Genomic DNA, 12,327 nt, shown 5'->3' on the forward strand with positions numbered 1-12,327 from the left:
TGATACCGGTGTCTATAATCCCGCGAATATTTCAAATAAATCAATGTATTTAGTATTGAGAGAATTCGTATTATCTGATGTTTTAAATTAGTTTATTTATATATACTCTCGTACAAGATGCCAACATTTTAATCATTCATAACAGCTAAATACGGAGCTGAAATTTATACAATAACCAAAGAACTACAAGATTTGAAGAAGTCGATAGCTAAATCAAAAAATCAATTTATATTTTTACAAAAATGCGAGAAACATAAGTTAATTCCAAAATCTTTACGAATTAATTGTCCTGTAAATTCAAAGAAAACAAGAAGTATTAATTTTCGTTTTAGATTTGAAGTTTTAGTTTCTATAAAAAATGATTCTAAAAGACGATACTTTAATCTTATTAATATTACTAAAAACCTCGAGAGAGATCTTAAAAATAAAATTGAAGACAATGACTATAATTAGGCGATATTTATCACTGAAAAAGCTCGTGAAAATATGTTTATAAAATCTAAAGAACAGCTAATTAAAAAGTTTAAAATTCTTCAAAGTGAATTCGATTACAACAAAAGTAATAATAAATCAACAAAATACACTAAAAATGCAATTTTAAATCTTTGTGATACCAAGATACCTGAAAATCAAATCAATCTTTTGAATCTTGGTCCACACTTTGTACCTTTTTTGACACGGACATTATTACAACAACTGAATCGTCTGCCTTGAAAACTCGAATATAATAAAGAAGTTGAAAAAGCGTAAACCTTAAGGAAAAAGGTACTGAGAGAACTTAAAATGGGCAAAAAAATTAATCATAATCTAACGAGAGATCAAAGAAAAGCATTTACAGAAATTAATCAAGACATGAAATATTGATATTTATCCATTTGATAAAGGAATAGGATTCGTGAGAATAGAACATTATAAAGCAATTGAAAAATTAGAGAACAGATTGGCCCAACAAAAATTATTAGTATTGATTCCACTCTAAGTTATGGAATTAAAATAAAGTCTTTCCTTTCGAAGCTTCACAAAAAGCAACGTTTCTCTAAAGATGAATACGAAAGCATATATCCGAATGATCCTTTTTCACCACGTTTGTATGGGTTAATTAAAGCTCATAAACGAGACAAATCTTATCCGATGAGAGTCGCTGTATCAACTATTGGTACACCTTGTTATGGAATTTCGAATTATTTGGTTAGAAAAATACAACCGGTCTTAAATGAAAATCCTGTTAGGTTAAAAACTTTTTCAACAAAACTAAGTCGTGGTTAATTTACAAAGACGAAATACAGGTATCCTTGATATTGTGAACTTATACCTATCAATACCATTAAAAGAAGCAACTTTAGTACTTTTGGATTAATTAAATAAAAGCATATCTTACAAAAACTCAACTAAGCTTACTTTAACTGAAACAAAACAACTAATTGAACTTTGTTTGTTTCGTTATTATTTCTTGTGGAACGGTGAGATTCCACAAGAAATAATAACGATAAAAGTCAATCCAAAAGAATTGGATTGACTTTTATGGTTGTTTTGGCTGAATCTTTTTTACAATACCATGAGGAAAAGGCAATAAAAATGACAATGACAATGATTCCTTCAATTGAAATCCTTTCATAGATATGTAGATGATAGCCACGCTTGGTTTTCCAACTGAAAGCAAGCGGAACAGTTCCAAACAATACTTAACAGACAACATCCTTCTTTAAAATATACTATTGAAGTTGAAAACAAAAATTTGATACTTAACTTTTTGGATATAACTGTTATTAATAATACACAAGGAAAATATGAGTTCAAAGTTTACAGGAAAGATGCTTTAACCAAAATCCAAATCAAACCTCATTCTAATCACGATCCCGAAATTTTAATAGCAATATTCAGCGGATATATATATACAGAGCATACTCAATATGCAGCGAAAACCATTTAGAAAATGAGATAAATTTTTTATTTCAAGTGTTTACTGAAAATGGATACGATGAAAAAATGCTTAAAGATATTTCTTATCACGTTCGAAAAAAACGTTTAGCAAATAAAAATGAAATTCTATCAAACTCTAATAACCTTCCTAAAATTTCTTTACCATGGATACCAATAATACCTCCCTGACTTAGAAGAATATTCAGAAATGCTGGTTATAGAACTGTTTTTAAGTCAAATGCTAACCTAAAAACGCTATTAACGTCTAGAAATAAATCAAAATTAACACGCAACAGCCAACCTGGAACATATCTAATTAAGTGCAAATGCTCCAAAGTGTATGTCGGTGAATCAAAACTTCAAATAAGAACAAGGGTTCAACAAAACCAAAATTTTTTGACTGAAGGCAAGTTAAACCAGTCTGCATTAGCTTTGCATAAAGTAAATTGCGATGAGGATATTGAATGGGATAGGGCAGAAACACTTAAAGTTGAGGATAAAAAATTTGAAAGAAAAGTCCGTGAAGCCTTGGAAATACAAAAACATCAATGTTTTCCAATGTACGATGGTATGATTTTGGACAATATGTTAAAACAAATTTTTGGACTTTATTTTTTTCATACTTAAGTAAAAGAAGCCATTATAAAGGTGACGTCAAAATTAAAAAATTTTGTTGTTATTTAACGGTTACAATTTTTTTGTAATTGTATTATGTTATATGCTGACGATGCCGGTGCCAATAATCCGGCGAAAAAAATTAAATTATTTAGTATTAAGAGAATTCGTATTATCTGATGTTTTAAATTAGTTTATATATATATATATATATATATATATATATATATATATATATATATATATATATATATATATATATATATATATATATATATATATATATATATTATATATATATATATATATATTATATATATATATATATATATATATATATATATATATATATGTTAAAATCGGTTTATTTGTTTTTTTATTCCTTTTAAAATATAAAAGACGTTTCCGTTTGCGAATCTTGGTATTTTATGAACATCAGTCGCTGTTCAGTCATAGTTTTTTACTGAATTATACAGACTACTATACGGTTATTTTATATTGTAAACGTAAAACAGTATAAATAAAAACTATCATTCGATATTTTTTTTTCAAAAGAGAACAGCTAGTTTGACGGAGCTTTCAATACCATTTCTAAAGTTCGGTCACTATATATATTCCAATCAAAAATCCACAAAAAAGTATGTTGAGCAAACAAATTTATTTAGATGACTCTTAAATATACTAAATCTAAACTACTTTCAGAGTTTCAAAGATTTTAAAGTTTAATAATGTATACAAATTTTAAATTTTTTTAGATTATTTTTATAAACGAATTATTCCCGAGCGGTGCAATTAAGTTTATTTTTTTTTGTAATTGGTTCACACACTTTTTTTACAACCAAAGTTTCTGCAAATTGTTGTTTTAATCGTTTGGTGACGCGTTGTTGAATAATCCATAAGTGACCGAAGATTTATTTTTTTTAAATTTCATTAATTCTGAAGTAAAATAGTACTTAATAAAAAAACAAAAACAAAAAAAACAATGCTTTTTTTTTAAAATTTTGTTTTTTAATCGTTAGTAATTACAAAGTCGTGTTATTTAGTAAGTCGTGATCAAAATAAAGTAATATCTTTTAAATATGCAATATAATAAACTGCATATACAGTAATTAAAATCGAGTACATATATATAAATCGTATTATAATTAAAAATAGTTAGGAATTCGTAATCTTAATATTAATACTACAGAAACTATAGGTCTGCGTCTCGAAACTTTTCTTATTACAATATGATACGATAAGATATCGGAATGTGCGTATCGTAAGTTTTTTTATATTACGATAATATCGTAATTAAAAAATTTGCACGATAAAGTTTCGATATTTATCGATTCATTACGATATTTATCGTTCAATTACCACAAATATCATAACTCATATCGTAACTCAAACGGTAACAATACTTATCGGTTCATTACGATATTAATTTTTCGAACTAAAAAAATAATTTTTTTAAAAACCTAAATAACTTTAATAAAATTACTGACAAGTGCACTATTTAATGTAAAAAAAGAAATAAACAAAACTTTATTTGTAATTTTGATTTTTTAATTTATTTAAGACTTAAGATGAAGCAAAAAACAACTAAAAACAAAAAATTACAATGTTTTACTTGATAAATTGTTGGCTTGACATGTTTAACATGTTAAGGTTTGTGCTTTTGACTTAATATAAAAAAAATATTAAAATTTAATCTCAAAGGCAAGGTTTAATGAAATCACTAAATCACTACATGGCAAATTTTATAAACTCTAAGCAGTGAAATAGACTATTGACGCCACTAAGGCAATGAACCAATTTAAGTTAGTCATCCATTTCAACTGCTGATGTAAGAGTTAAAGTAGAAGGTCCCTGACATGAAGCAGCTGAATTCTCTTATATTAAATGAATTCTTTTGTTCCTTTATAAGAGACGATTCCACCACCAGCACTAAAGGCTCTTTCTGAAGATGCTGAGGAAGCAGGTACACATAGCCATTTTTTAGCAGCTTGAGCAAGGAGAGGAAATTTGTACATATTTGCTCTCCAAAATTCCAGCACGTCCACACCAACAACCCCTGGGAGTTTTTGAAATATTTCCCATTCAGTGACAATGTCCGACTTTGCAGGTGGAGCCGGACCAGAATAGGAAGTCATAAATGCAGGAGCTTTTTTCATTCCAACATTATAGAAATGATCATCTTCTGAAACATAACCTTGGATTTCAGCATGTTACCGTTCATTAAATAATCTTGTTGCAGCAATCCATTCCTGATAAGCATTGGATTGAGTAATCAGTGCCTCATTGGCTTCATCAAATCCGACCAGTTTTTTCAGAGCTCTTTCCTTGTACAAGGGGTTAAGCAAGTTGGCAACAGAGTAAAAAAGGTTTTGACAACCAATGTCCGGAAAACGAACATCCAAGTTTTCAACCAATTTTTGGTGAAACATTTGTGCTGTTGGTGATGCCCACCAGCCTTGATGAAATCCAGGCATTTGTGCCTCAGTGTGTCAATGTTTGAGAAAACGAAGTGAATGCTTACTTCTTTGTCAGCAGAAAAACATTCTGAAATCTCAGCAACTCTTCTCAGAATAGGCAAAATTTCATCATAAAGATTGAACTCATCTTCTGAAGGAATTACTGGAGCTAGTCTGGTGTCATCTTTTCCAGGAATGTCTCTAATGGAGCTGAGGATAGGACGCATTTTTACAATGCTTTCCAACATCATAAAAGTTGAATTCCAGCGTGTTTTCACGGGAGTGATGATTTTCACAAATTTCAACTTATCCTTGCCAACAACATCACTGTCATCATGCAACAGCTTTAGCTAAAAATTAAAATAGAATTATAAGAAACATAACATAAAAGGTGATTAGTACTATTTACTATTATTAAAAAGTGAAATTAAATAAAGTGTTAAAACTTTATCAGTTATAAATGATAGCTATCATTGGAAAAATTTTGTCACACAAAGTGTACTGAGAAGTTTAAATTGCGCTTGTATTGTATTAAACTATAAACTAAATTGCTATAGAAGCTAAAAAGGATGTTAAACTAAAAACTAGTTTCCTCTTTTTTAATTCTTTGCTCAGACAAAGATGACTTGTGGCATCTTGAACTTAATTCAGTTGCTCTTTGAATTGCTTCGTGAAGATCCAAACTGTCAAAATCTTTTGTTTCTTTGACAGTTGCTTCAACTGCCAAATTCAAAAGATGATCAGCACACAAAAGAGATGCATCTACAAAATTGCACTTGTTAATTGCCGCCTTCATATTAGCGGCTGAATCATGGACACACACAACGAACGAAACTCCATTATTTCCGGCCAACTCTGAGACATTCCTGAAAAGCAAAGGAAAATTAGTTGTTTGCTTTTTGATATTTTAAAATACAAACTAATACTTTTGTCGTTATTTTAGATATAAATAAAATTATTAATTTGTGCTATTTATTTTAAACTAAATGGCGGGTTTTTGCTTTTTTGTAACAAAAAGTTATTTAAATAATTCAAACGGTTAACCTAATTTACAGAAATTTTAACCTAATAAAAATAAAATACTAAAACATACTTATCCAAGCAAAGGGCAATAGCTTCAGCTGTATGTTTTCCGGAAAACGGAAAAACTCCAATCACAAACATCTTTAACCGGAGGTCTTCACTCACATAGTGCAATGTACTGGCTTGGTATGCATCATTGTTTCTGCTTCGTTAGAGGTTAGTTGAGATTGCAAATCCAGCGGTCTTTGGCAATTCCTCCTTTAGAATGTCATCCACACAGATTTTCACATTTTTGTACAACAACGGCAACCTAAAATTAATATAAAAAATTAGCTATTATTGGTATTTCTCGTTACATATCAATTTGGTTACCTACTAAGAAAACCAAAAAAAAATTGGTGTGGATTGGTCTTAAAAAAGTATCTTTTTAAAAAATTTAGCTCTCTTGGAACTTGTAGTTTTTTCTCTTAATCAACAAATCAATAAACAGATAAATTAAATTAATAAACAATAATCTTTTCTCCTAACTAAAACTCTCTTATTTACAAATTTTTCCTCAATATATATACTCTATGCTTTTCCTAAAATATCCTTCAAAACACCGTCATAAATCACCGCAAAAATATATTTACAATTATTATTGGTAAAAACTATTAAAGCTATTAAATCTCTAACGTCATTAAATGTTCTAGAACTTTCCGGAATTACACTCCTCCTTGATCCTTACGGATCATCCAAATAGCAATCAAAGTATTTCGAAGGCATGCGCCGTTCCCGACCACTCCGTCGCAAAAGCATGTCGATTTCTTGGGGTCTCTCTTCAGCTTCGACATTTTTCTCGTTCGTCTCTAATACATCTTTAACTTGCTCTCCTTGATTTTTAGCGTTCTCTAGACCAGTTTCAGTATTCATCTCTATTTCCACATCAGGGATAATGCAGGACTGAGTATCATTTCAAAGTCTAACGTGTTTCACATGACGCGGAACGCCGTTCACTTCTACGATTTGTTTCGACGCATTCCGAGTTATCGTAGCTGGTTGCCACTTTGTATAGCAACCTCGCATTTGGTGGTTTCAGCCAGACTTTATCGCCAATTCGAAACCTCTCGTTCGTGACATTTTGCGCAGGAAGATTCTCTTTTCCCAATCCTTTCACACCAATGGTATAACTGTATATTTTGTCCATCGGACTTGCACCATTTTTGTCGGCTGAGACATTGTACCAATATAGTGCTTCCGGTATCGACATTTTCGATCGTTCTGCTATTCTCTTGATCGTACGGTGGTTTCTTTCTACAATCCCATTTCCTTCAGGATAATAAGTGGCTCTAAATCTAATTTGTACTCCCCAACTATCAAGGAAACTCCTTATCTTTTTAGTTTTAAATGTCGGCTCATTGTCAGTCAATATTTCAGACGGTGCTCCACGTTCACAAAAAATAAGACGGAGTATTCGGACTATGGCAAGACTTCCGTATAAGCTTGATAATTGTCGCCACAACGCGTATTTTGAAGGTCCGCAATCAATTAGACTCAAAAACTTGTCTGTGCCATAATACGTGATGTCCATGGCCATACTCTCCCAGTTTCCTTCAACATTTTCCCTTTTTCCCACCGTATTGGCGCTGGATCTATTGACTGACATGGTTCGCAACTTTTTATCACATTTCGAACATCGTTTTCAGTAGCAGTCGGAATTGCTTTACGAACAAAGTTTAACGTTCGATTCACTCCGAAATGTCCAGTTCTTTGGTGTATATCGGAAATAGATTCAGCCTTCGTAGCTGCGATTCCCATGCAACTATTCCAACACTCTGGCACAGTCAGTTTGTTGAGCCATCTGCTGCGAACTCTTGTTAACGCGTCAGCCAAATTATCTTTAGAAGGAATGAGTTTCACCTCAACGCTAACATTGTATTCTTCAATTAGCTGTTGCAACACGCTCAGTCTTCTTCGAATCAGCATTTTACCCGTCGCTTTTGATCTCAACCTTGATTTTCCTGTAAGGGCATCAGAAACCCAGTGGAATACTGTCACGGAATCGGTAAAAACAGTCACTTTCTTCAGCTTCCACATCAGAGCCATATTCATTCCACGTATCACAGCGTCTAATTCTGCCATGTTTATATGAATATCAGACGTTTCTTTTCGCAGCCATGTTGCATCCTCCACAGTAGTTTCCCCAACTTGAATAAGAGCAACCATCGCTAAAGAACTGGCATCAACCCACACTTTTCCCTCATCACCACACACAGCCCAATTACCACAAGCAGGCTCGCAACGTTCCACCTTAGCAAATACTTCTTTAAGCACCCACTTAACGTTCTCATCACAAATTTCATCGTCCCAACCCTTCGTCAGACTGACAGCTTTCCTCTTCAAGAGACTACAAATCACTCGCAGCCAACCACACACGGGTAAATGTCCTACCAACTGTCCACAGATTGAAAACACAACTCTCCTGGTTAACTTTTGCGAGATAGCATCAACTCGATTCCCTCTGTACCACATCAGTTTGTTACCAACCTTGCGCACACACAATCCTAACACACGAACTCCATCATTACCAATCTGCTCACCTTCTTTACTTTCTAAACCATATTTTAAAAAATGTCTCTTGACATAATCAAGACTCACCACACTTTCTTCTACGAAAATGTCGTCAACATAAGCGGACGTTCCACTCTTCACTAATTCGTCTTGATCAATGACGGCACTCACAACGAATTTCATGATCATTGGCGCAACGTTCAATCCGAAACCAAGTCGTGTCAAACAATACCTTTTATTTCGAAACACCACTGTTTGGAAGGGCCAAAGAGATTTATCAGTTTTTAGTTGAAGATAAGCCTTGCGTAAATCAAAATTGCTGGTTTGTTACCCATTCTTCTCCATTCTCTAAGCTTTTCGACACACACATCTGCATCTCTCGTGTATGTCTCAATGAAATCGTTAGTTTCTCTCCAGTCCAGAACAGGTCGGATTTTGTGGTCTTTGTTTCATACTCTAACAGCCACTTCCGATCAATCCAATCCTGTAGTTCGTTTTCATTGTCTGCTCTAGCGTGTTGTGGAATTCCGTACTGTGCTACTTTATTGCGCAATCGGTCGGGGCTTTCTCCATCTCTCCATTTCCATTTGACTCTCCATTCAACACCATTAAAAACTGCTTCGTGATCTTTCTTTTTTATTTCGATTTTCTTAACTTTGTCCTTGTTCAAAGCCGATGCTCCACAGTAACTCAATCCGAACTTCGCTTTTGGATACTCCTCCTAGTAATTTAATGGAATAAATTACTAGGAGGAGTATCCAAAATGGATACTCCTCCTAGTAATTTAATGGAACTCATTCCGAGCATCATATCAACTCCAAACGGTTGGAAGTCCACTAAAATAACTTCATCACGTGTTTTAATGCCATCAACCTCAAGAATCACGACCGCTGACCCAGTGCACTGATGAACTTTTCCTTCAAACGTTACTACCTTTTGAGAGTTTGAGTACCTACATTGACTTTTGGGCAGGAATTTTTTATTCAAAATTGTCTTCGAACATCCTGTGTCCACTAAAGCTGTCGCAACCATACCGTTAACTTTTAAACGAATAACAGATAATGCGCTCATTCCACCGTTGTTAAGGAGCGAGGTAGCGCAGATTCCTCGCTCCTGCAATCGTTTCCCTGCAGCTTTCAGCATTTCGATGCAATGTGTCCTTCCTCACCACATTTAAAACATCTAACAGCCTTCGGTGACAAGTTCTTCGCAAGCAAACAATTCTTTGCAATGTGATTCAAACCTTTGCAGTTGTAACACACTAACGCGGTTTTTGTAGCATGGCGTCTAGATACAGCGCCAACAGCGTCACTGTCAATCACATTTGCACAGTTCAAAGCAGCTCTCACTCTGGGTAACATTTTATCAATCGGGTCCATTACAGCTCGAAATCTTGATGATAAGACTTCTGGCAAACCCACAACAAACGCCAAACGCACAGACTCCTCTGATAATTTAGCTAGATAGGCTAATCTTCTTAAATCAGCCAAAAACACGTTGGCTTTTTCTCCGTCACATAATTTTCGTTTTGTAAACAGTTCATATGCAGTATAGGCATCTACAGAAAACGCCGCTAATAACACACGCTCAACTTCCACAACATCTTTTTTATCTTCCGCGGTTAAAGCATCGTACACTGCATAAGCAGCTTCTCTAAGAAGAATCGGAAAAAGTAGTTCAAGCTTTAAGTTCTGAATTTCAGCAATCCCTTTTGTTCGTTGAATCCAAATAGCAGCATCGGAAGTGCCATCATACGTTTCAAACATATCAAATAATCTCATACTTGGTTCCATGCCCGGTTAGCTTGTAGTTTTTTCTCTTAATCAACAAATCAATAAACAGATAAATTAAATTAATAAACAATAATCTTTTCTCCTAACTAAAACTCTCTTATTTACAAATTTTTCCTCAATATATATACTCTATGCTTTTCCTAAAATATCCTTCAAAACACCGTCATAAATCACCGCAAAAACATATTTACAATTATTATTGGTAAAAACTATTAAAGCTATTAAATCTCTAACGTCATTAAATGTTCTAGAACTTTCCGGAATTTCAGAACCCCCATTGAATAGACTCCCCACCCCAAAATAAAATTTATTTCAAACAATTAAAATTTTGCATACTTGAACTGGGAGTATGTTGTTGCAGCCTTCACATTCACTTTTGGGTTTCAGTAGTGAACAAAATCTTTAAAAGCTTCATGTTCAACCAAAGAGAATGGCAAATTTAAACGGGCCAAAATCTTGACAATTTCAATGTCTCCTCTAAGCTGTTCACGGTCTTGTAGCTTGTATTTGACCCAATGCTTTAGATTTTGGACTTTTTCTGCTGATGGTCCGGAAAGTCTTCCTTGTTTAACTTTACTGCCCAACACTAATGGCGTCTTATCATCTCGGACCTGCTCATAAGCCTCGTCTTCATTGTAGGTCTAAAAATTAATATGAAACCTGTTAAAATACCTAATATTGAAACATTCATCAGCATTTATTGAAAGTTATTGATATTTATAGTTAAATCTTGTTAAATCTTGATATTGTTATAGTAATAATAACTAACACATATGAAAATAAAAGTTAATATTTAAATTAAAAAAGTAAAAACGTTTCTAAACTTTATTGCACCTGTTCTAACTCATCAAAAGGAACATGGCGCTTTTTCTCCAAGGCTGTAAACTGAACAGGATGCTTCCTAGTCAAATGTGACCTCATGCCAGATGTGTTTTTGTCCGTCAACTTGCAAATTGCAAAACAATACTTGCATTTTGCAGTAACAAGTTGCTCTTCATCAGGTAAAGTACTGACCTCTTCGTCAAAGTGATTCCAAATTTCGGTCCTTGGCCTTGGCATTCTTCAAAATGTTGATCAATTACAATTTTAATACTAATTCAAACTAATTTTAACATCTTTCCTCATAAAAAAAAATTTATTTTAAGAGCCTTATAATGTATATCTAAGTAATTTAAAGAGTATTCAAAAATTTTTCCCAGAGAGTTTTTAAAAACGTTTTTATTACAATTAGCTAGTTAATTTCGGTACAGTAGAACCGTAATTAAAACCGTAACCAAAACCAAAAAAAAGTTATTTTTAAAAAAAGTAACCACAAAAAGAAAATAAACTATTCAATCGGTGATTTTAATTTTGATTGTTTACAGTATCATGTCAAATACAACATTAAAGAGTTTTACAACGACTTATTTAAAAACGGAGCGTTTCTCTTAAAAAAGGAATCATTAAATGCGATATCATAGATCATTTTCCAATTTTTTTCTCTATAAATACAGATACTAAATTAACACTAGATAAAAAAAATAGCTTTTGTAAACGCATTTATAGCAAAGCAAATTTAGCATCATTTAATGACCAATTATCAATGCTTCATTGGCACTATTAATCATTTTCAGGACGCCAACTTAGCATATAGCAATTTTCTTAAAACATTCTATGATATTTATGACGCAAATTTTCCTAAAATTGAAACAAACCAAAAGCTGAAAAAAATAACATCCCCATGGATAACCGATGTACTAAGAAAATCTTCCACAATTAAACAAAAATTATATATTAAGTACGTGAAATCCAAATCAGTTGGAAATGAAATCCAAATCAGTTGGAAACCATTTTAGAAAAAATTTCAAAAAAAAATACTATCATGACTTACTTACAAAAAAAAAAAAACTCAAAACGCACTTGGTAAGTTTTAAGAGAAATCACTGGTAAAGCTAAAACTAAATCAGGCGCTTTGCCTAACAGTACAAAGT

General features: G+C 32.7%; 1 protein-coding gene across 1 annotated transcript; it reads right to left on the reverse strand.

Annotated features, from left to right (window-relative positions):
• Nucleotides 1-7,547: 7,547 nt before the first annotated feature.
• LOC136089728 (uncharacterized) lies at nt 7,548-8,747 on the reverse strand. Its single transcript, XM_065815799.1, has one exon. The coding sequence runs from the start codon at nt 8,745-8,747 to the stop codon at nt 7,548-7,550; it is 1,200 nt and encodes a 399-aa protein (XP_065671871.1).
• Nucleotides 8,748-12,327: the final 3,580 nt, after the last annotated feature.

The sequence above is a fragment of the Hydra vulgaris genome, chromosome 13 (assembly GCF_038396675.1).
Source record: "Hydra vulgaris chromosome 13, alternate assembly HydraT2T_AEP".
Classification (NCBI taxonomy): Eukaryota; Metazoa; Cnidaria; class Hydrozoa; order Anthoathecata; family Hydridae; genus Hydra; species Hydra vulgaris.

Excerpts from the sequence above, each read along its gene's own strand:
- LOC136089728 (XM_065815799.1), bottom strand. The coding sequence starts at position 8,747 with ATGAAATTCGTTGTGAGTGCCGTCATTGATCAAGACGAATTAGTGAAG.